At 38.0% G+C, this 26013-nt stretch overlaps 1 protein-coding gene across 2 annotated transcripts in view; it reads left to right on the top strand.

Moving 5' to 3' along the window:
- The window catches only part of MAST4 (microtubule associated serine/threonine kinase family member 4), a 274847-nt gene that overhangs the window by 42521 nt on the left and 206313 nt on the right, over window positions 1-26013 (top strand). For both annotated transcript variants that reach the window (XM_061475791.1, XM_061475790.1), the window contains exon 2: window positions 14941-15094. In XM_061475791.1, the coding sequence (XP_061331775.1) occupies window positions 14941-15094 (154 nt within the window). The remainder of the gene's footprint in view (window positions 1-14940; window positions 15095-26013) is intronic.

The raw sequence follows: 26013 nt of genomic DNA, 5'->3' as shown, positions 1-26013 counted from the left end.
TGGAAGATGAACGGGCTCAAGTCAAGCAGGCTGATAGGGGCGGAATTGCTTTTTCCTTCTTGTCATTACTTCTTCCCTTCAGGCACCTGTTCTCCTTCTTCCCTCCCTCCCATTTTGGGGAAGGTATAAATATGGGGACTCTGAACCAGGAGCCTGAGCTAAGGTGTTAGAAACTTCTGAAGGTTACTATTTTTATGAAATGCTGTTACAGAGGAAATACTTGTGTTAGTTTTGGCTTGCTGTTGAGTCAGGATTTCTGACAGTGCTGTTGTTTCTTAATGAGGCTATAATGTGTGTTTGCAACTACAGCATGGGAGTAGCCTGGAAGAGATTTATGTTCTTTCTCCTTCTTCACCAGTCACTCCTGGAGAGCCCATTGTTTCATGTTATTCTTGCGTGACCTCCTAGTATGCCGGCACTGTGAAACAAGAAGCTGTAGGAAAGAGTGTTCAGTTGACAGTATGGGGCATGAATAAATGTCCTGTGGCACTCTGAGTCTTGACACTTGCATGCAGTTCTACACCTTTCTTTGCATCTGCAAAAAAAAGATGCAGCAGTAGTATTATTGGGAAGACTGTGGCTTTGGGAATGTAGGCTGCCTGCCTAAATGTAAAGGACAATTGAGTGTGGTTATATTTCTTAATAAATAGATCTGTTAGTTACACTAGTTCCTATATGATTTTGTGAAATGAGAGCATGCATGCAAACTGCATTTTCTTTGTTGGAAAAGCTTGCCAAGGTTGCTCAGTTTATTGTCCTTGGGCAGTCTAGTGTGCAGTTGTTATAGGAAAGAATTCTGGATGCTGTATTCCCTGGATGGGCAGGAGCACTAAGTGCTGTGGAGGCGGTAGTCCATATGAGTAGATCCCTAACTGAAATCTGTATTCCATGGTTTATGGGACAGTTGGGCTTTATTAAAGGGGTGTCGAAGTGTTTGGGATTGGTTCCTTCCTGGGGAGAAATGTGCTGCAGAAACGTTACATGGAGTTGCTCCCTGCAACTTCAGCAGGGTATGCTGTTGATCGACTACATGCCAGTAGTCTTCAGGAAAAACAATTTGTAAAGTTAAACCCTGCCAAATATTTATTCTATTGAAATTACATACTCAAACGTTATTTTTTTAACATATAAAATAGGGTTTTTTTTCCCCAAATGGGCATTATCTTGGAAACCACTAACTAGTGTATGTAAGTAAGGGAACATTTAAGTCTTAGCCAGAGGAGGCTTAGTGAATTACTGAAGTAATAATTGTGGGGTAGCTTTGAGATTCAAAGTTACTTGCTCTATTGGCTGTATGCTATTTACTGGGGCTGACAATTACCAATCACTTTCTGAAGTTCTCTGCAAATAAAGACAAGGTAACTAGGAAAACAATTTGTGTATCCAGGTTGCTCTGGTTGTCCTTTTCAACTTTTGCTGTATATTTATTCTAAACTCCAAGAGGGGAGTGCATCTCTGTTAGTGAAACAAGCAATTCTGGAGAATCGTCACAGCTACTGTCTCTCTCTGTGTCCCAGGAGAGGACCCTGTTTGCCATTTTTACTCTTCTGGACTGCTGTGGTTGACTGGGAAAGTAAGTTCATGAATGTTGAGTATTGAAGGAAAAACCTTTAAAAGTGTGTCCTCCTTTGCTGGGAATGTGCTTTCTGAAAAAAATGAATGATTTCTAGAGAAAAATCAGCAGATAAGTTTTTGAAAATATGCTGGAAACGCCCCCCTTGGTGGGTTGTGTTGGTGTGTGGTTTCGGTTGTTTTTTTTTTTTTTTAATAAATACTGCTCCAGTAACGAAATGACAAAACTAGAGCTTGAATTTCCTTGTTACTAGCCTTGCTGCTTTGTTCTCTGAAAGAGCAAGTTTAAATACTCTTGATCCAAGTGAAGAGTAGGTTTCTGGAGGGATACACTGACCTCAATACTGCAGAGTTTTTCTTGGGGGTTAAACCTGGATTTTGGCTTTAGATAATGCAATGTTTTCCTTTTTGTGGAATAGTTTTATTTAATAACTTTTACATTCAGTATTAAAAATATCCTGTTACTAGAGCAGTTGAACATCAGTAGAAAACTAGGTTAACTCCCACAGTGGTACTTAGTCACACAAATCATAAATTTCAAAGCTTTTAGCAGTGCATGCTTTTCCTTGTGGACTCTTGTTACTATATCTTAGCAAGACTGTTTTATTTGCAATTCCGGATATGGTTTCCTGGATTAGAGTCTGCTACTTATCAGAATAAAAAAAAGCAACTAAAATGAAGTGAAGCTGTACTGTAGGTGATACAGATATATCCAAAGAAGATGCTATTTGTATATGTAGATGAAATAGTCTCTGATTTCATCTTAGAAACTTCCGAACTGCTTCTCCTCCCTATACTCGAGAAGGCCTGAAAGAAGCTGTTTTGGGCCTTTTTTGTGTGTATGACGTATGGTTTATGTCAGCACATCAACTATTTGAATAGAAAATGGTTTATTTCCAGACAACTTTGACTCTGAATGCCATTATTTTTAGCCTTCTGATCCCTTACAGTGGTTTGAATACTTTTAAATAAAAAGTCCATTTTCAAATCTGTGTTATGCCTTTTAGAGACTTCAGAATTCTAAACAACTGACAGATTTCTGTATCATGGAATGGGCAGTATCTTTGCCTCCTAATAGCTGTAGTTTTCAGTTTTTGAAGTGTTAAAAATACTTCTGTATTTCAAACCTCCAGTGTAACATTACTGTAGTCCATAATATCTACCTATTAAAAGGACTATGTGTGATTTAAAGTTTTCAACATTGACTTAGACAACTTTTTTTGTTTTATGAAAGATGTGGGGTCCCATTCTTTTGAATAAGACAGTGTAACCCTTAGAATACATATCCTGGGTTCAGCAGTAGCAGTCATTTTTCTCCTTCTTGGTAGCTGGTGCAGTGCAGTGTTTTGACTTTCGGCCTGGGAACAGAGCTGATAACAATGATGTTTTGGTTTGGCCAAAGACTTTGTGAGTCTCATGCTCTGCCAGGGAGGAGAGAAGCCGGGAGGAAGCAGAGACAGGACACCTGACCCCAACTGACCAAATGATACGGTATATTGCTCACTTGAAGTGAGGGCACAAAGCTGATTTACAAGTTGGTTAAAAGGCATACAGTCGATGCTGCCTTACAGACATAAAGAGTCCTAGTAAACCCCGATAATGGAGGCGGGTGTGTGTGTGTGTGTGTGTATGTGTGTGTAGTGGTTGTCGTGCTTTTGACAACATTCTCATTTCGCTAGTGGAAATGCAAAAAAAGTCAAAATAAGACTCAATACAGTGTGAAATATAATGGTTAGAATTGCATTTAGTTGCTTAGGAAATCAGGTTACTTTACACTCTAGACATGTTAATGAAACTTGCATTTAATTACTTATGAGATTAATGATGATATCAAAGTAATCAACTGTTACAACTTAGTATACAACTAATTCTTGTAATTTAGAAAATTCTAAGTCATACTGAACTTTTAGGAAAGCGCATATAAATCTCTGAGGTGATATGATCTATAAATAAAACTCTAATAGCCATAAAAGTAAATCTTCTTCTGTTAATTTTAGGTTTTCTATATGAGGGTGAAGAAAACAGAGCAGCTATAAACTGTTTGTAAAGACAAGCGCAGTCATTGTTTTCATTTGGACAGCTTTTACATGCCAGTCTGTTTTGTACTCTTCTACACATATACACTGATGTCTGTTCTTTCAGATATATTGTGTTATTTCCCTGCCTAATGGAATTTAATACAGCATTTTTTAATCTAAGTAGGCATCTTTCCTTCTCCCACCCATCAGTGTCACTGTATTAAATAGCTACCTATTTAATTGGAAAAGCCTGGATAAAAACACCAAGATCAGCAAGGATAGGCCCTAGTTAATTATAGTAGGTTTTACAATGAGGATATTTAGAATGTATGGGCAGTTTCTTGCTTAGATTACACAAATAATTAAAAAAAGGGGGTGAAGTACATAAAATTGTCACTTATTGCCTTTTTGGTTATATTCTCACACGGTCTTAATGGTATTTCCTAATTGTAATACTTCTTGAAGTTTTCAGGCAGAATAAAAAAATCTTCCTTGAGCCACATAGCATTAATAAACACTTATGGTAATGATAGACCTTGGTAAATTGACTGAGACTGACAAATGGCTTCTGACAGAAGATGTGAAATGCAGTGGAGGCACTTAAAATTATGAACATGGTTCTTGGTTATTGTTCTTAATTACAGATCTCTCTCTGCCAAATGCAGATTGGGTTGTGCTCTCCCTTCCCCGTATACATATGCCCTTCTGATATGTTTTGCTACAAGGCTAAAGAGATTACAGGAAAAGCATCCCAATCTGAATTTTCTGTTAGGCATGTAGGGTAAAACTATAAAGGCATGAAATGCCTTATTCTGGTTCACTTTCAAAGCAGTTCAGGAAAAGGGTTTTCATGGCAGCTATTGTTAGATAGCTGTGCGTGGTATCTTTCTCAGCACTGAATGGGAAGAAAGAGATCAAAACCCCCTTGTCTGCAAGGTCTCTTGTGGCAAGGATGCATTATTTAAAAACTTAGCATCATGTTAAAGGCAAACTCAGGGAAAACCTTTATTTTCTGGAGCTGTATATGCTGCTTGTGAAGGTTAATTAAAAAATACAAGAAGATACACCTACTGGTAATTATTACTAATTTGTGCTCAAGTACACACATGCACATGACTGATACATTGATCAAGTAAAACATTCCTTGTCTAAATCAGAATGTAAATTAACAATGCAACCCCTTCGCATAAATAATCTTGCTTTCATCTTGCATTGATTTATGGATCAACTTCAGCTCCATTACATGCTGAGAACCTTTTACTCCAAGCTCATTTCATCATGGGTTTTTCTCTTTTGTTTTGTACCTGCCTTGCATAAATGTGTAGTGATTCCCTTTGGTATGTTACTCCTAAGGAAGGGGATGCTGAATTTGAAGCTTTATGTGGCAAAATGGATTATTTAATATTTTTATAGTCTAAATAAGTAATAACAAAATGGAGATTTATTTTTTTTTCTTAACTGTGTGTAAGGGTTATGTCTCCCATTCTTAAAATTGAGATACTTGTGAACTGTTGTAGCTGGAGTGCCTGTTTACACTTAACAGTGCTTGCTAGTGCTTATTAGAAAGCTGCATTACAAATGTGTTTTCCATTAGTCAGAGGAATAAGTTGATGAGTAGGAATTCTTTAAGTCACTGAGTAGGTACCTTAAACACTGCATTACAGTCAAGAAGCTCTCAGCTGTGCTTGGAGTGGCAGTTGTTCAGAGTGGCTTATTATGGGGAGCTGGTCAGTGGAATGGGGAATGTTTCACCTTGCATTTTTATTTTTAATTTCGCTGTAACTGAGGGAAAAGTGAGACCTAATTGAGCATGGATGGAGCAGATAGACTTGAATAAACAATTAGTTTTCTGAGGCCTCCAGTGTGATAGAATAAATGAAACCTTCATAGGTAGTCTAGGAGCTTATTGGTGAATGTGAATGGAAATAGATTTTATAAAGAACTAAACTGCTTTCACTTCATTAGTATTCATGGTATAACAACCCCCCCACTTTCCAGAGATATATATTCTCCTCTGAAATATTTTTTTTCATGAGACGAATGATGATGGTGTCAACAGCTGATGAAGATGAATAGGTCTTTCTTATGTATTTCAATTTTTTTTTTTTTTTTTTTTTGCAATTGAAAGTGACTTTGAAGGTTAGTTTTACTAAATTTTCATCCTCCTAGTTAAAGAGCCGGGAAAAATCTTTCTTAAAAACCTGTGTATGAGCATTGAAAATGTTTGAAGTAAGGTATGCATGTGGATGCCTGCACATACACAGTGTATAAATACATATTTTCATGCATTTGTCATGGTTCTCTTGTGCTGTAAAAAGGGTCATTAAAATAATTAAGGGTGAAAATTCTGCCTGTGGTGTCTAGAAAGATCAAAGTTCTTTTTCCATTTGCTGTGTGGCTAATTTCTCCTTTCATTGAGATACTAAAGTAATACTCAATATGGCTATTTTGATATTTTTCTCTACAGCAGAGTATAGTGCAGTGTTGATAATGTTACTAATAGCTCTGCATATGATAGCAAGAAAATGAATACAGTCATACAATATTAAAGAACAAAAATCTGCCAAAAAAGAGACTTTATGCAGGACTTGTCTTGGCAGTTTTCTGTAGGTTGGAAATGAAGTGGTGTTTTTTGTGTTTTTCTTTTTTTTTTGTTTTGTTTTGTTTGTTGTTTTTTGTCAGTTTTTTTGTTTTTAGTCGGAAAGTAAGGAAATACTACTTTGGGTCATGTAATTATTTTTTTCATTTAAACTTACTTACATTTGTTTCCTAGTGTTTCAGCTGAAAACTTGATTGTCTCTTCCCCTTCTTAGGGAGATGAATCAGTGAAAGCAAAACACCACCCCTGAAGTATGTGCTTTGTGTTAGGAAGCTGTGATTTCTGGAGCGAAGTCTACCATGCCCTACAGAGTCGTGCCTGCATAGGGAGGGACACAGCAGTGGTCTAGCATCACAACTCCTCACTGCCAGTGGGCCTGCTGGAAGGAGAATGACTGCTGAAGTGCTTGTGCCAGTGCGTGCACCTTAAACCTGCAGCGTCCTGTCATTCGCAAAATGTTGGGGGGGGGGTATTGGGGATGTGTGGCTTTTTTATTGCTTAATGCTGCAAGCATGCAGGTTTCCAGCTGTTGTCCCTTTTCCCCAGCAAAGGTGTTTCCCAGACCCTGGCAGCCACCCACTGGGGTGGGACGTGGGTTGTGTCCCTGGTTTCCTCGCTTATGGTGGTGCGGGTGTTTGAGCAGCTTTCTGCTGGCTTTCCCTGCCTCCCAGCTATTCACTGGGTCTGTTGCAGTGGGTAGCTGTGGCAGTAGTTACAGCAAATTTCAACACTACGAAACACTTTTTCCTGCCAAGATGGCTAGCAGGACGGGGGCCGGAAGGGAGTATCCTTCCTGCTGCATAGCGATGGCACGTACTGCTGCACATCTGGGCAGCAAAGGGTGGGTTTTCTTTTTTTTATCTTCTTTTGTCCAATTCTTTTAAATGTGTGGAAATGAAGGTGAAATGTGAGTGTGCTTCCTGATGCTCAGGCAGTGCTCAGAGAAGCTGTACTTCTTCAGAAAAGGGGACTTTTTTCTAGATGCTACACTTAGAGCAGGACTGAGTGGGTTGGACAGACCCCTGGAGCCCTACTCTGTTTTCAAGATTTTGGGGATTAAATTATCAAACAAGCTTCCTTACAGAATCTGCTATGTTGAGTCTAGTCCCTCTGCTTGTTTCCTAGTAGGGCTGACCTCCTGAGCCTAGTGCAGCTTCACCCTGGCGAGCAGCCTGCATGTGATGCTCTGACTACTCTTGGCAGTTTTCTGTAGGTCGGAAATGAAGTGTTTTTTTGTTGTTTTTTTTTTTTTTTAATTTGGGTTGTTTTTTTTGTTTGTTTGTTGTTTTTTTTCCCCTTATCGGAAGCAAAGGCTTTTGTACATCATGTACATTCCTGGGAAAATTCCTGTATGACTGTTAGAGTAACAAGAAAGTCTTGATGCTGCCAGCAAGTGACTTATGTGATCCCCTTTAACCATGAACTGAGCTATGCCTGCATATATCTATTTAAAACCATGTTCTGTTTTTTGACTCTTGTAGGGCCTTACAAGAGATCTGCAAAACCTGCTCTTAGTTAATCTTTTGCTTAATGTTCATTAAAGCTGGGTAAGTCCAAGGAGACTTAAGGCAAACTGAGTTGTTGGAAGCAGTGTCTTTAGTACAAATACTGCTCCCTTTGTTTCCTGGAAAGGGAGCAGTCCGTCCATCCATCAGAGTGTGCAGGGCCAGGACACAGGAGGCTTTCAAGAACGCAAGGACTTGATCATATTGAACAAGACTGTTCAATCTTAACTGGGGTAAAGTAATAATTGGCTCAGACATCAGTGTGCATGCATATTTATAGGCCACTTCTTGGTCTTGTAGAACAGTGTGTGAAGTCTGTGCTTCATTTTCTGTGCAATCATGTGTAAATGTGTTTGTGAAAAAGCGTTGAATGCAAGCTGTTTTGGGTTGGTGATTTGTTTTGTTTTGATTTGTTTTTGTTTTTTTTTTACATAGCTGTAGCTGATTCTTCATGTTTCTCTGAGATTTATTTATTTATAATTGAGCAGAGGTCAGATTTATTTTCAAGAAAAATACAACTGTTTTAAAGGCAAAATTACCCATTTCACATCCATTCTAGAAATGCGACAAAATAATGTGGATATATCTCTATTGATCCTAACAGAATTCTTAAAATATTTCTACTACCTAAGGTGTAATAGGTAAGAACATGATATAGAAAGGTATCATGATCTTTGTTTGATAATTCTGTTTACTTATACATATATTCATATATTCAGCATAATAAACCAGACAATTTTGAACAGTGACTTTAGGTTTAGGTATTGTGTTTGTGTGATGTAAAACTAATAAAATGGTTAGAGGTGATGCTTCCTGAACTTCAGAGCTTTGTAACGCATTTCTCTTCTTTACCTTGGTAAGGGCACATTTGCAGTGTCAGCTGCAGGTTGCATTCATATGTAAATTGAGAGTTGCTGTATGAATGATTAGCAAATAATAATCTGACTGTAAACAAAATCTCTTCTGCCTCTTACCCTTTCCTGCAACAGGGAGTTGGCTTACGTTCTGTCTGTGTAGTAGCTGACAGACTGATGTCCCACTGAGGAAACTGGATGTCATGGGGGAAGGTGACATAGTCCAAGACTTAATGGCTAGAACAGGAATGACAGATATCATTTAACTGGGGAACTAGCAAAGTCTCCCAGCAAAAGCTGAAGGAGGGTGGAAAGGCAATGCCAAGTTTAAGAAATGTGCAAAGTGTCTTTGTCTTCATTATCTTTGGCTTCTTGAACTGGTGCTAGTTTTTGGAGAAGTGTTTATTTTTATCTCTGTGCAGAATTAGGTTTTTTGTGATTCTCTGTTTGGCAAAGTGACGGCTGCTCTAGAGCTGTGAATATTCAGAATAATTGCACAGTTCTCTAAACCCTGCTCAAAACTGAGGTGGGTTAATACTGCTTGTAGGCAAAAGGAACAGAGAATATTACTACCATCAGCTGATTGAATTGGAGCCTCTAATGATCTTGTTCAGCTGCTGGATTTGATCCATGTTCATGGAGATTTCTGTGTATCCCCAGATTACTCAGATTGCACCCCCAAGCTGCGTCCTTCAAAAACTAATGTTGCTGTGACCAAAAAGCAGTGGAGCTGCTCCTCACAGATGAGAATTATTGCAGGATATCTGTTGGAAATCTGTTTACAACTCTGCTTGTGATGGTATTCAGACCTCTTGGGCATCTACACTGCCCCACTGTAGCATTCCCCTCTCATCTGATTTGGTTCAACTGAATTGTCAAAAAGCATTTGGAGTAACTGAAGGGCACTATGCTCTTAATAGGCTAAAATGCCTTTTTTTTTTTTTTTTGACAAATTGTGAGATGCTTTTGAAAAATAAAATACTATCCTTTAATAAGATCATATTCAGTGTTGCTCTCTGTGTCAGTGCAGCTAATCAAAACTCATGTATTTGTGCCAAATGTAATTCGACTTGTGGAGAATATTTAAATGGTAAGAACATACTTCTCCCTCATACCCAGTTCAAGGAAGTTTGTACAGTTTGCTTCAAAAGAAGTGCTTTGTTGGGCTATTGTGTTTCATTCAGCATCTGTGCTTAAAATGCTTGCAAAGGAGCCAGATAGAGAGGCAGCATGCTGAGAGGAACCCAGTGTAAGTAATGTAAAGAAACAGATTGATTTATGTTCCTAGCAGTTTGCTTTGCTACAAAGGGTCAAACGCTGTTGAGCTAGTGGTAGGTCTTAACTGGCCTTAGAAACATGCTTGCTTTTGGCATGGTTTATATCTGGAGATGCAAGAAACAGGAGGGGTTTGTTAGGCTTGTGAAACCATGCTCCTCTTAAGTATTTAGCTTTATAACAATGAGAGTTTCTACAGAACAATGGAATATCTCTTCACTACCAGGTAGGCTCCAGTACTTTTGTCCGCATAGGACTGGAGTGGATGTTTTTCATTCTCACTTTTTTTAACATCTGGATAGGTATGATGCGATTTGGCATATTTGATGACAACATACTTATTAGTAGAATTTTATTTTGGGACTTATGGTTAGTAATGAAAACAACTAAGCAGTAGAACTATGCTGGATATTTTCTGCTTTCGGTGCTCTGTATGTGAGAGATTTTGGATGTTATCTCTCTTTTGGGTTGGTGCCTGACTGGGGGAGGCTTAAAATGGGTGACAACACACAGCCTTTTTATGGAAGCTTCCGGATTTAATGTAGATATACGACATGACCTGTGGTAGAGTCGAGTTGTGCAGTGTTTAAGAGGAAGAAATGAAAATGCTTAATAGTACATCTTCGTTCATATTTTTAAGACTGAATATTTGAGCTATGTTTTCCCATTTTCTGCTGCAAGTAAGAATATTGCCTGTGGAGCTATTAGGGGAGTTTGGAGTTGAAGTATTTTGGACAGTAAAACCATAGTGGGTGTTTCAAGAAAAGGTGAAGCTGAGCAGATGAGTTCAGTTCTCATTTCAATTTTTTTTTCATTGAAAAAATAAAGTCCTTATTGCAACAAATCTCAGCAGCTCAGCCTATTTTCCTTATCCTGGTGTTATCAGTGTGATTGTGTTATCTTAGCTTCATTCACCTTCTTGTACCATGGATTTCCTCTCCTGAAATCCATTATTTTCTTTCTGGCTGCCTTGCACCTCATTGTGTACTCGGCTCAAATTGTACTTCTACACACTGGTGCTAGGTCTTATTTTGAACTGGTTGTCATGTCCTTAATATGGGCTGACGTACTTGATATGACTACTTGATGATATAATTACCAAGCAGAGAATTCATTCTAGCTGTAGAATAAATGCATGATGGTAGACAGCTGGATTTAATGCTTGAGGTTTTTAAAAACATGAAGGTAATCCTTTCTGAGTAGGTGAACTGTTAGGAGTCCATGGCTAGTACTGTGTGAGAATAATTTAATTTCCTTTGGACAAAGGCACCAAACTCTATTCACACAGAAAATGAATAGCTTCAAAATATGGGGATGGGAGGTTTGAGGACAAGTTGATTCCTGCATAATAGGAGGAGACTGTCAATCAAATTCAATCCATGTTACTATAGGATCTTTAAATCTATGTGTAAAGTCTGTGATAAGGATATTTTGATTATTCTGTTCTATGTAATTTTTAAGCTGCTTGCCTTTAATGGTACTGTCCCTTTTTGTAAGGGTGGGGAGGTGGGGAATAGCATTTATGTGAAAACCATTACCTCCTAAATTTTACAGTGCTTCTGTAGAAATTCATCATACCTACAACATAATCAGGCAGGGTTGTTTTTTTTTATGAAGTGCATGGAAAATGGATTGGAAGAAATTAATTTTATAGAATGGTACATTCTGCTTAGCTTGGAGTTTGCCATGTGTTTCAAAGTGCCTTTGTTGGAATTATTCTGTATTTAATGTTGGGGGAGGGAGCATTTTTACAGAAGTTAACTACCCATGCCTTGTGAATATTAACAGCAGAGACTGGTGGTGAGATGTGTACTGATTAAAAATCCCTCTCTAAGGAGCCCATATACACTCGATGGCTAACTTAACTCCCTTTGTTCTGCAGATACAGGACTATCAAATATACTTGCTTTCATATACTTTGTCTTAGCTGTCATGGGTCTTTGAAGTAGTGATTTTCAGAAGTAACTTCTGAATGCCATAGGCAAGTGGGGAAAACTGCCCTCTGTTACCTTACTGCTCCTTAAGTCACTATGTTTCCTTAAAAAGAGTGTGGAGGGAAGTGTGTGCTTGCATTCAGAGTGCAGTAATGTAAGAGAGTAGGCAGAGCATGCAATAGCCAAAAACCTCGAAGTATAACATGAATATCTGTCTGTTGGAAACTTGCTGCAGGGATACAGCTATTTTATTTCTTGCAATTTGATATCAAGCAAGTTTCACACACACACACACACACACACACACACACACACACACACACACAAAAGGTGCAACCAAACAAACCCTGGTTCTCCTGTTGTGACTGTATACCATCCAACATGGAACACATATCCATGTAGCTAGAAAGCATGAAATAAATACCAGTAGAGTATTTGCCCAGCCACAATTACCTGATGTGCTGAGTAGAAACATCTTGAGTAAAATTAATTAAAATACCTCTGGTAGAATTTCAGCTACCCTCATTCCTCAAGATACTTGCTTTGATCTTGTCTTGTGACCAGTAGTGCCCAATCTGTACCTGATCTGACACACAAGCTGAACTTCCATTACTTTCAGGTTTACAAGAGGTCTTTCAAATAAGTATTAACAAGTTTGAATAGATCTTGCTATAATCTCACTTAACAGAAGTAGGTAGTGTCATTTTTGGCTGAATTTAACAATTTTGTGTGATTTGAATATGTGCCATGTTGCACCTCTTCAGAATCAGCTGTGTATTCCAAGGAAGCAGGACCTAATAAAATGTTTCTGTTGATTTCACTTGTTCAGACTTGAATGCTCTGCTTGCCATGAAAGGAGGGCTGTTCTGTTGAGGACAGAAAGCCTCTTAATCTACTGCATAGGTTTTTTTCTTGAAGTAAGGTCTGAATGTGGGCTAGAAAACCTGTCTGGGTCAATTTGGTTCATCTAGCTGTCTATTCTTTTAGAGTAGCCTGAGAAATTACTTATAGCTCACAAGCGTGGCTACTTTATGCGGTCCCTTTCCCTCATATTTCCACGGCATTCCCAGAGTTGTCTCAAGGCTGTTTAAGGGTATATCCTTGTCTAATCTTCTTGATTTACTAAAGCAGCAGTTAAAATGTACAGACTTCTTTAAAATAACACACTGTAAATGCTATAGATCTTATTTTGCCCTTTGGAAGGAAAAGTGAGACTTCAGATAGCTTCTAGAAATACTTTGTTGATATATGCGTAATTGTTTACATAAACTAGGAGGAGTTGGCCGTCAATATGAAAACGTTAACTCTCAGATTTCCATGTTACTTGTAGTGCTAGACCCTATAATGTCTCCTGGTATAGTTGCGTCAGGTGACGGGCTGGAAGATGATAGTTCCATTGTGTAGACTTAAGTGTTACTGTGCAGGGAGCTAAGTGCATTTGTTGATTTTTATATTTTTTTTTTTTAATTTTTAGTTTTTCCCTCTTTTTTTGGTATTTGAAGTTTTGATGAAGCTTATGCCAGGAAAAACTGTGGTTGGTTACTTCTAAGTGTGAAGCTGTTTTAAGAAAGTACATAAATTTTTGCCAGTAACTCACCTAAAGCCTTGATTGGATCATGTTGTTGTCAGATGCTTGGAATCATTTGGAATGCAGCATTGAACATTCGTTGCCATCCGTCAGTCAATGAGCAGTTTGATTATTTTCTTATAGATTTCTGTGAAAGATTCACAAAATAATGTTCATTAGAAGCAAGCTGTTGTGAGTCAGTTCCTTTTTAACTGATTTGTAAATTCACTCGTGAGGTATCTTAGCGCTTGGAAACAGAAATATTTGTGATACACCTGTGTTTGTGAAAGATAAATAGCAACAATGGTTAATTAAATATCATTTATGACCCCAAGCCCTCCTAAGTTAGGAAATTGCTAAAAGCATGGGCTGTGTGTTCATCAGTTACTTCAGTGTTTGTCATGAACATGAATTAGTCTTAATATGCTGAAGAAGCAGATTCAGAAACCATGGTGTTTCTAGATGCTTTAGAAGTGTGTGTCTACAAACGCTTCCAATAAGCTGCAGATTTGATCTAAAAAAAACCCAAGCCCCAAAATACTAACTAGCATGAACTATTAAATACAGAGGAAACTCTAAACATGGGATTTGAAGTGCTTTGTAGGGTGTAACGGTACTTTTGCTGTGGGATTAACTTTTTTGTTGAGCAAAAATTGGCTTCACTGTGCATCTTCATCGGTGACCTTGACTCCTTCCTTTCAGTGAACAGGGAGGATGAAGCAGTCAGGTATGCAGGTGATGCTCAGATTGCCTGGCTGATAAATTTCAGCCCATGAACTGTGAAAATTGAAAAGACTCTGATGTGCTTGGCTTCCGAAAAATTTAGAAAGGAGTTGTGGTTTAAATATTATAGAATAACATTTGAGTCACTTGCAGAATGGTGACACCGTGCAACTGTACTGGTTTGAGAAGGACGCCTGCAAAACTTTATACTTTGCTTACTTGCATCCCTGCTATTCCATTGCTGTATTTGCTCACTTTTTGTTTTTTTGTGAATTTAATCAAATATTAAGGAATTCAATGTATTGTGAAAACCAGACAGGTAAAATGTTGTATAGGAATGATGACAGGAACAGAATTTGAAGAATAAGGATCTGTATTTCAGCTTTTTTCAAAGCCAGCATGAATGAGCGCTTGTTTTGCAAACTGGTGCTTCTTTAGACTGGGCAGTGGTTTGCGCTTCGTTGATAGAACAGTGCCATCTAGTGACTGCTCGCGTAAAGCTAGGGAGAAATTGCCAAGGGGCAGATGGTTTCACAGCTGTAAAAAGACAGCTTTGTGAAAGGTCGAGTAAACTGAAGTCTGATCCGTTGTACCTTGAGGTGGAACCACTGCTAAAATTGTCCTTGCAGGAGGCTGTGGTCGGAGGTGCTGTGAACTGCACAAGAGGAGGATGCCTTTCTTACAGAACCAGCCACAGATCTGGCACTTGCAAAATTTTTTGGTTTCAGTTAGCAATTTAATTACCATAAGATATTTGTAAACACTTTTTTTTCCCAAATGCTGCCATAATTTTTAGGTAAAGGTAACTTAGATTTTTTTTTTTTTTTTTTTTCAGTGAAAGTGAGCATTTAAACAGCGTATGCACTTTTTTTTCCCTCTCTGTTTCATTTCAGCCTGATCACACATTGTCACCTCCGCCTGTGCCTTCTCAGAAACCCAGCAGTCCTGAGGCCTTCTCTGGTCCTGGAAAGTCTACTATATTTAAGAGACAGCTGAGTGAAGATGGGAGACAGTTCAGAAGGGGAAGCCTTGGAGGAGCTCTGACTGGTGAGTCTGGGGTGTGTAAAGTTACCAGGAGGTTTAGCAGCCGTGGAGCTGATGGCGCCTTGACGCCTGGCATTTTGCCTTGTGGACAAACATTTTGGAAGAGATGTGAGCTCCAACTGGAGTTTTCGTAAAGTCTCTTCCACATGGGCCCCCTGATTGTCAGTAGAAGGAGCTCATGTTTGAAGCTCTGCTTCTGTGGGGTGCTGATAGGTGACCAAGCACCTATTTCAAGCCTGAAAATGACCCGTTTCCTGAAATTTTCAGGAATATGGCGTTTATTTTGCTGACTCAGTTTGGAGGCTTACTGGTTGTTTGAGATGTGCTCAGATGCATCCATCAGTGGGATCACATACATCTTATTTTCTCAAGGTGCTGAAATGCACAAATGGTCCCTCTAGACTTGAGTTCATTAAAGAAAAAAGCAGTTCGGTCTCATTTATCTGCTGGAGTCCTTGCAAGGGAGGAGGGGCATTACCAGATATCCACTAGTTGTAGACTTGCAAGCTCTCCATGGAACCATGTGGAGAGGTCTCAGGATGTTTGAGGAGGGCTCAGGCCCTCCCTGGCATGCTAGCATCTGCGGAAAATGCCAGATGCTGGAATCACGATTGTGTCCTGGGAGCTGTATGTCTGCATACATAGTGATTGATTTTGAGCATCTAGTGAAATGAATGTGAAAACATTGGGACAGTTTAACTAGCACTTAATTTCTGTATTTCAAGAAAAAGAATTTCTAAATTTGCTAGAATTCAGCAATTAAATATATTCCTGAAAAGCACAGCATCTAACAGTATGAAGAACATGCTGTGAAGAAGAGGATATTAAGTTGTCTTGTGCTTTATCTGAAGGAAAGACAGCTACTACTACAGGAACTTCTTGTGTCACATCAGCACATAATCATTGCTGTGATTTTTAGTGTCACTTGGGTTAGATTTGCCATTTCCCTTGTGCCTTTATTTTTATCAAGAGTTGTATTATGAAGATTTCAGGAACAATAAAGTATTTGTGCTCTGTATGAGCTTTCATGAATGATAAGTAACTTACATCAGTCTGAAGTATAATATGGTTTCGCTAACCATGTTGGTGAATTCTGGCTTATCTGGAGTATTGATACTCTAAAAACTGTAGATCAGACTAGTGCTTACTGATACTAAACATTGGCAGCATACAGTTTATTATTTCATCAAGAGTTGGTGTAGGTTTTTGATATTGTTTTTAACTTTAAAGTAGGGTGGTGGTCTGTAAAAATTGAACTTTCCCATATAAGCCCTCCAGATAAAGAGGAGGGAGACAGCGTAATCAAAACCAAACAAAGCAAATGTGCTCTGCTGCTGTAGTCTCTGGTCTTTATCTCTACACTTGAGTTATTGCTTGAGTTCTTTATAAAGGGGAAATGGATATGCTTTTTGTCTGCTTGCAATGTGTTGTGCACAGTTTCATGTCGAGATTTGGGAATGTAGTGTGCAGTGATGTTAAACTGCTTTACGACTAATGAACTTTAAATGAACCTGAATACCCTACGGCTTTGGTATCTTAAAATAGTTTAAATATCTTAACAGCTTTCATGATACTGATTAAATTAATCAAAGTCATTGTGGTGGCAGAAAGTTGTTAATATTCTTTTGGGACTTAAAAAAATCATTTTAAAGAAATGCTGCAGATGGAGAACTATTTCCTAGAATTGTTTTTAAATGCCCAGTAATCTGAATTTAATAATTTCAGTGTTACCTTAGACTTGTATTTACATACCTTTTTTTGCATACTGAAAGTTGGTGTTCTGGTTTGTGGTTTTGTGGGGTTTATTAAATGCTGAAGAATGGCTCATGATTCTGGTTTGGAACTACATCAATAACAATATCATTAAAAAAAAAGAAAAAGGAGAGGAGGATGAGAAGGCCCTCCATTCAAGAGTGAGCTGTTCTGTCAGCGCACACATCCTGTCCGTATTTTCTGTTTGAGTCTTAATATTTCTGGAAAGATAGTCATGGTCCATAAGGTAAAAAATAAAAAATATAATTTGGAAAAGTTCACTTTTTTATCACTTTACACTGATTACTGTCTTCTTTTATCCTTTTGTCTTGTTGCTTTCGATACTCTTAAATTAAGTTGTAGCTTAATAGTGGGTATCAGTCAATTGGAAAATTGTTCAGAAAGGTATTCTTTGACAGTTCAGTAGCTTAGTTCAGAAATTGTCTAAGGTATGGTCTCTACCCTTGTTGTTCAAAAATGTTACCTTTGCTAACCTCCTACAACTACATTAAGTGAGAGTAAGTAAAGCAAGAGAAGACTACTAGCTTACAAATTTGCAGGGTATTCCTATGCTGATGCTTGATGCTCTCTCCAAATGTTAGAAAATAAGTGAATTGTGCTTTGTATGTTACTTTGACTTTGCTGTTAAAAACACTATTATTGAGCCATAGAATATAAGTAGTATTAATGATAAAACAAAAATAAAGATTTTATTTGTTTACATAAAAAAGAATAGCTCAAATCCTACAGGGCTGAATACTAATAGAGGTAAATAGATAGGGTTTTTATCTCTGGGAATAGATCCCAAATAAATGAGTTTATTGGGCTTTATAAGGAGTAATGTTATGCATGACATATGAGAAGAAATAAAATCTATACTGTTGCAATATAGTGAATGAGACTTGTAAAACCTGAAGGATTATGGTTACTGAGAACCTGCTACTTTGAACTGGCTACAATAAATTACAAAACTCTCTACATAGGAATTTGAGAAAATTGAAATACATTGATGTACAAGGTCTTTCCAGTGGGAAAACAAGACAAGGGAGAGGAGGTTTGGAAACTTGGAAAGGCAGGATGGAAAGTGGAGTTGTATTCTACATGGCTTCAGGGAAACTGGAACCCAGTTGTTTTGTTTTTTTTTCCTGAATTGCCCAGTTTTAAGTAATCTTGCAAACACTTTCCCAGTGACAAGCTAAGAATGCCTTTTTTTTTTTTGAGTTGAAGAAAGCTAAATCCATGTTTTTGAGAATAAATCTGCTGTTGCTTCCCTGAAAATCACTAGGGAACCACTGGTACTAAATAAAGTTTGGCCAGTAAACAAAATGAAGACTGCTTCCTGGAGACACTATGCAATTATGTTCTGGAAAAGACACTATAATCTAATGGTTGTGAGAGTGTTGCTTTCTCTAATCTTCATCCCCAGGGATGGGAGGAGGAACAATGAGAAAGAGAGACTGATTTTGGAGTGAAAAGACCTTATTGAATGTAGCCTGGTATTGGTCTAGCAAATCTACTTTAATAATAATTTGTGTTGTGATGTGCTAGCAGTACTGCTTAGCGGAAGAGAGGATGAAAAATAATATTTAATAATGGTGGTGGCTAAACATAAAACAACTTCAGAGTACAAGTATTTGAAAATATTTATGACCAGTTCCTCTTTTAATTTAAAATGTTGTATTTCCAAAGGATTATAGTGTTTTGGGTAGCATGAACACTTACACAATAGTGTTTGCCTTTTTCCTCTTCTGCTGCTCCTTCCATACTCCAGCTTTCCCCTTCCTTATGTGCACTTGTTCCCATAACAGCGCTTGTGACATCCTTTAAGTGGGAAGAAAACTGGAGTGTTAAGAGTTCTGCCTTTGTCTGAGCTGATGTAACACACAATCCTCGCACAGTTTGTTCAACTGTGGAATAAGCTCTGTTGCAAAGCTGAGCTGTAGTTACTTACCTAATAGACCTAGGTCAAATGGAGAAGGAAAAGTTCATTGCTTCAGAAGGATGCTGGTGCACCCTAGGTGCCATGGGCACTGGAGCAGTGCTGGACAGCTTTGTCAGGTGAGATCAGCTCTGTTCTTCTTGGGACAACAGACCTCTGTGAATACACATGTATTTAAATGCCTACCCCCCAGCCTTAGGTTGCCTTCTTAAGGATTCCTAACACTGCACAGACTGGGGCTTCAAAACTTGTTTCTAATCAGGAGAAAAGATGTTTAATTAAAAAGCTGCTTTTCTGCGGTGGCTGGTTTTCTTCATCTCTACAAACTTCAAAGAGCTGTCTATAGTCAGGGTTTTTGGCTTAAATTGTCTACATATTTTAGTTTACTGTGTTCAGAGATGCTTTAATAGAATTCATGGCAGAAAGTAATGTGAAAGGCTGAGAAATTAAGTGAGCTTTTACTGTGGAGGGGGTTAACCTGCAAATCACTTGAACAAGCAAATCAAATTGGCCTTGCTTTCATGTCCCATTGCTGCTCCTCAGTTTGCACTGCAGTGTGCAGTGTAGCTCTGTTCAGTCTCCTCATTTCATCTGGTGCAGCATTTGGAGATTGCTATCTACCTTTTTACTTCTGAAAGGTACAAGAGCTTATTGCTGTGAAGAGTTTGTATTTTGCAGAACACTGCAGCTAACTCAGTTGTCTCTGTCCTGTTAAGCTCTGCAGTTAGATACATAAAACAAAAAAACAAACCCAAACCACTTTTTTACCTATAGTTTGAACCTCTTCTCTTGCCTCCAGTTATCTAATCAATAACTGCCTGGAAGCAGACTTCCTGCTGGGCTAATCATTGCTAGTTGTAGTAGGGCTGTTATCTTGCTAACCTTAAATTGATCTTACGCAAATACTGGTGACGTAACACTTACAGACTTCATTTTATGGAATCTTTAATCCAAAGATCCTAAAGCACTTTACATTAATGAAGTGGTCAAGTAGATTTAGATATAGTGAAGAGCTAAAAACTGAGCAATCTTGGGATGTATGTATTTATATATTTTTTTCTTCTTTAATATTCCTACTTTGATGCACTTTCTACCGCCGAGTCATCAGTCATCCAGATATGCTCAGCAATTATTGTTATTCCCATATAACTAATCTGTGGGTGATTTGAAATGGATTTAGGGATCCTCAGTCTGTTTTTTGCATCAGAGATTCATCACTCTACTAACACTAATTAGCAGGAAGATCAACAACTTTATGGGACATGAAGAGTAAGCTGTTCTCTTACCCATGGGTAGGCATGTGCTGGCAGGACTTGGAAAGGGAAGTTTTCTTTGCTAATACAGAGGAGCAGTTGTGGTGGTAGAAATCCAGAGTTTTCTCAAACATTTCGCTTACTTTTTTTTTCCCATTGTTGAAAATGCAGATTAGCTCATTAAGCCTCACAGTGTCAAATCTTTGATACAACTTGGTAGGTAGGGAAAGTTGGGCATAAAATCATATTACTTGTACCTTGAAACCTCTGAAAGTGGTACCATCCCATTCTGTATGGCTGTTTATTGTAACTACAATGTGATTATTTTAGTGGCAACATCTTTAGATTGTTTTTATTAATGGTAGCCAATTGGTGTAGATAAGGGGAAGTGTTCCCTGTCTCCCCTGTACAGTATCAAGATTGTTTATTGACTTCCAATTATGGCACTCATTGATTATGCATGCAGTACTCCAGAAGAAGGCCTGTGGTTTTGTAGTTATCTCTGGGGATACAGCTTGGTGGGCTCTGTTGGCTTGACTGGCTCCAGAAGCCAGGGTGCTTTGGGATGTGGGGGGAGATTGGCTGCTAGCACTGAAAGCTCTGTCAGGCATGCCTTTTTGTAGGAAATTTTACTTCCTGCATTTTCTTTGCTCATACCAGAGCAAAAGCATATTTTGAAATTGCTTTCATCTCCGTGATACATGACAGGACTGGATGTACTGATTTGAGTCTTTTCAGTCACAGCTGCCTGAGGGCTCTCCCCAACAGCAGCAGAGGGGGAGGGTAGCAGCCCAGGGCTGGTGCTAACACCACTGGGTTTCTGGGTATACAGGTGCTAAAGGTTCAACAGCTAGGTATGCATGACAACAGGCACCACACATACAATAGCGTGCCTGGAGCATGTCCTGGAGTCTCTTCACTGCCTTCCTCAAAGGCTTCCTTCAAGTCCTAGCTTTAAACTTCTTCCAGAATTAATAGAAAGAACTAGAAGCAAGCTATTCTGTAATTAGGAGTTTGCTGGGGGTTTTTTGGTGTTTTTTTTTTTTTTCTCCTTTAAATATGAAGCATAAAGCTGTCTTAGATGAAGTAAATACGTTCTGCTATGAAATACGCATTTTTAACTGGTTCTTGGTGTACTGCTGGTTGAAATGACATTAGGTTATAGTTGTCATTGTTAGTTACATTTGTCATTTAAGGCATCAATCAAACTACATAGTCAAGTTTATTTTTTTTACCTCCCTGTGTGCCTGCAAGGTAATTTCCATATTCCTTGACATGTCTGCATCATGTGATAGTCTGAGAACAGAGATATTGTATTCCTGTCTCATTATTTTGCTCTTAACTCCTCGATTGCTGCTTAATCGTGCTTGTATCATCAGAACATGGGAAGTTGATTGTTGTTGAGATAAAAGCAAACTGTAGCAGTAGAGTGCCTCATTAACAAGCTGCCTATTTTGAAGGGTGGAGGAGTAGAGTTTAACCCTCTTTGGAAGGCTTATAAAGCATCTTGGAAGTTAAGTCATTTGTTATAGTGGAAAAATAAAATACGGATAAAATTAATTGCACATTTAATTTCTGAAATTTGAGTTGTAGCTCCTTAAAAAATTCTCCAAGAGCAGTTGAATTAGCTGGCTCAAGTATGCTTAGCAGTGTAACTGTAGAAGCACACATGAAAGAACTTGCCTGGGCTTAGTTAAATGCTTGGGTTTAATCAGCTGATTACCTAAATCTGAGGTCTCTGAGGCTGCAGTTCAGTTATTGGTAGTACCTGAGCTCATTAGTGCAAACCTGTTTCTGCAGCGTGTTTGTAATTTGTAATTGCATGTCAGGACTCTATTATCTGTATTATCTGTACTCTTAGAGGCTGAAGTCTCCCTTTTTCACTTAGGAACTCACTCGAGTGGATGTTGTGAAGCCAGTGGTCTGACTAAGAATAGGGGAAAATTGTACTTGCTTGCTCCAAGATGGATGCTTTAATGAAAGTGGAATGTACAGCTTGAGAACTGTTTGAGAAAAGTACTTTCTATACTTAATCCTTAGAATGAGGGTTGAAGGCTTGAATGAAGAATTTTATACATGTTTACTAGTGAAAACAGGGCCAGGCTTGTCTATTAGGAAACTCCACCTTTCGAAAAATTACAATAAACAAACATGGTTGCAAATAATTTCTTGTATTATGTGGCGTAGCAATGTATATGTGAAACTAAAACAGGGGTCAGAGCAGGGACCGCTGGAAATGTAGTGTGTTGACACTTCATGCTTGTAATTCATAATAGAGTTGCTGAGCACTTTCTTCATAGTGCAGTGAAAGATGCTTGTTTCATATTATAATTTCAATGGTCAGAAGGTAGCAAAAAAAAAAGATGTTGAGATCAAGAAGAGTTGTTAGCCAAGAATGTTAGCAGCTGGCTGTTGTTCATCTAGTGGTTGACCTGAGCAACAGTGAATTTTCTCGAGTTCTTAAAATTAGACTACATTTATTCTAGGCACAACTTGGTTGAAAGTCTGACAGTTTTGGAGTTGCAGATAAGACCTAGGCCTGTGTGCAGTATTGACTGTATATGAGAAGGAATGCTAAAACTGTATCATCACTTAGATCTAATCCACTTTAATGTGCTTTTGGTAGCATCATGTGTTCAGTCTGAACCTTAAATTTCTGTTTTTTCTCCTATTTTCAGAGTTTCAGGACCGGATCTTCAGTTTTTTTTTTCTGGAGCAGTTGTAGAGTGGAAAAAATGCTGGAAGGGTAGCAGAAATATTTGTCTGTCAAAGTTCTGTTGTATGATCTGGCAGTCTGTAATTTTTGGAGCTACATGTTAGAAGTATGGAAGAAGGTTCTATTTTTTGGTAAGATAAAGAAAAGGAAGAGGCAGAATGTGCCCGTCTCTGAGCTCACTAATGAATAAGGTGTCTCCAACTAATTATTTTTCTGAGTTTTATTCCAGTAGAACTGGGAGGTCTATAAGAAGAGTTGTAAATTATAACTTCAGGCTTTAGGGTTTGTTTTTTTTTTTTATCATACAGATAGCAGTGGTATTAGCTAGCTAATACTGTATTGCAGTAGACATTTGGTATGGAAAACAGAAAAAAAAATCCAAACACTGCCCTCACCTCCAAAATTTAAATAAAAGTAAAGAGATTTGCTGGTGATCCCAAATGCCTTTCAAATATTTTATTGCTGTTATAGTACTTCAATGATAGATTGCAAATCATCAAAGTATTAATGTAACTTCAGTGAGCATCTGTTTGCAGAGGAACTTTGAGTAATTTCCATATAAGCAAAATTCAGTATTGTCTTTTAAGTATCTTTTAGTGAATTATATTTGTTCCAAGTATGGCAATTGTAATTATTTCTGTAAGGAAATCTTAACTATATTAACTATATGTGACAACTTAGTAATTGACTTACAAACAATCTTGATTCTGAATCCTTTGTAATTAATTGAGTTCTGATTTTTATTTTTAAATATATTTTGGATACAGATCTAAACATGCATCCTACTAGTTCCTGGTCCAAAACAGTACGTGTCCTTTTCCAGTTCCAGTTTTCCCCATATTGATGATTTTTTAAGACAGATGTATTGCTTTTTTTTTTTTTAAGATCGTAATCTCACCCAGGTTTTGCCTTTGGTAGGCCACATTGATTTCATGCATGACCAAATACTACTTCATCTAGTTTTAGAAGGTAAACCCAAGATAGAGCATTTTAAGGAGACTTTGTAGTCCCACTTTTCATCAAAAAGTGAAAAATCTATAGAGAGTGTAATAGGATTTTTAGAAGGGCTTCTTGTGCAGTGACAAAAGAAATTATAATTGAGTCAGTTATAGGCTTAACTGAGTATTGTTATGTTTAGTGGATAGATTGGTTGAAAAAAAAAAATCGCCTCTTGCATCAGACAAATTGGCATTGTCTATTGACTTCAGCCATGTGCAGCTGAGTAATATGCAAACCGTGGTAATTTTCTTAAGTTCTGGGCAATAAATGAGGCATGAATGAAATGGTAACTCTTCTTTGCCTGCTGGTAGTCATTTTAAATTTAAGTAAAGTTTGTTGATGCAGCCACAGTAAAACAAGGCAAAATATTGAAAAGTTTCCTAATGATGGCTTTAAATCCATCAACTATCCATTTACTTTCCAATTACTGCTAATGGGAATTATGGGCTTTGCTCCCTCCACTCCCACAGTGTGGAATAGACCCTGAAATTTATAGCATCCACATGATTTCCTACAGCTGGGCTGTCTGCAACAGTTGAATTTGAAGCAATAAAGCAGAATGCCCTAAACTGATAGTAAAATACTAATGTGGGAGGCTGTTTGCTTTTCACCTGGCAGGTTTCTGATGTTGTGGTGAGGCTTCATGTATCTGTGGGAGTGGAAGTAGTGGTATGTTGCCTCTAGCTTTGGTTTCTGCTTCCCACTGCTCCTATTGCCCAGTCTGTTTGCATGTGTCTGTCGCTGCTCTGCCTGTGCTGGTGCTGCCACTGCTGGGGTGCTGAGGTGTCAGGGGTTTTGCTTCAGTCTTTCCTCCATTCACAATAAGACCTGTCAATGAACTGTACAGTCTGGGGGTGGTTTTTTTTGAGAAAAGCAGAAAGAGTTGGAAGAGGGAGTAGAACCCAACTGTGTTTCTTTTCAGTTTGTTTCGTGATCCAAACTGATCTCCAGTGGGGTGCAGTTTTGTCTTCCACCATGGCTTGTGCCTTTCTTCTGTTGTAAAGAGATGTTGAGTGAGCAACTCACTTGAAACTACACTTGGCAAATCTAACTGGACCATAGCATTTGGGTTTTGATATAGGATCAGTTATTTTTTTACTTTAAAGTACTGAGGATCAGTTATTTTTTACTTTAAAGTAGTGAGGGAGAAGAAGCTTTCTGAATTGTTTTTTAAATATTCTGCATGTATATCATAAATATATGTAAGTGATTTTTTTAGAAATTAAATGAAATAAGTATTTCTTGGCTCTTGCCTTTAAAATGTCAGAATGGCAAGAGGCTGTTTTGAAGGCTGCTATTTCATGGCAAGCACATTCAGTTTAATCTGTGGTACATTGTAATCACATGCACAGCTTCCACTTTGGACTAATTGTGTCTATACTGTCAGCCCAAATCCAGATGCTTCTATTTTAACAACGTACATACCTGTCTTCCATTTACAGTTGAGTAATGGAAAACTGCTTTTAATATTTTCATAAAAACACATTTCCATCAAAAGCTTTCAAGGTGCTTTCTCTGTATTTATCTTTGCATTTTAACAAAGTACAGAATTTCCAGCAGTGCAGTCTATGCTGTCCTAAGTACTTTTGTAAAGGCAAAATCCTGCTTGAATGGCAGACAGATTCTCCATGATATGCAATTCCTGAAACATCAAACTGCTGAAGATTTGAGACAAGTAATTTCCAAATTAAATGAAAATGGAAAATTTATATGTACTAGATTTAAGCTCATTTAGTAATTCTCAGCCATGCCACTGGGATATGTATTTGATAGAGAAAGATGAAGGAGGGTAATACTTCAGCAGTAGGAAAGATTTTTCTAATTAGGACGAAGCAAAGCCCACCTTCTGTGGCTGATCTTTGAGTGAGTGTATGTGTTTTTTTTTCTAGTCTCATTTGGCCTTAAACAGTAAGGCATACAAGAAGTATGCACACATGGGATGCAATAGAATTAAGACGTAACAAAGATTCTGTTTGGACTTTCTGTAAATATCCATTATAAAGGAACCTAGACATACAAGAGGCAAGTTCAAGGGGAAGATGACACTGAGCTCCAGTGATGTATTTATTCCCTATGCCCCCCAATGATTACATAATGCTGTTAAATAATGCTCAGTTATTACCATTACGTACTCAACTTAAGTCAATTTTCATTGAAATGTGTTTTGATGACTAATTTTGTGGAAGAATGAGGTTTGCATTCAGATCTGGGAAGGAATTACACTGGTTACAGTGTTGTGACTTCAGACTATCTTGATAGTTCC

The sequence above is a fragment of the Pezoporus flaviventris genome, unplaced genomic scaffold (assembly GCF_033815535.1).
Source record: "Pezoporus flaviventris isolate CSIRO_AGI_PZ_B2104156 unplaced genomic scaffold, CSIRO_AGI_Pfla_v1 ptg000090l, whole genome shotgun sequence".
NCBI lineage: Eukaryota > Metazoa > Chordata > Aves > Psittaciformes > Psittacidae > Pezoporus > Pezoporus flaviventris.
The sequence above is the reverse complement of the archived record's forward strand: the minus strand, read 5'-3'. Positions and strand labels throughout refer to the sequence as shown.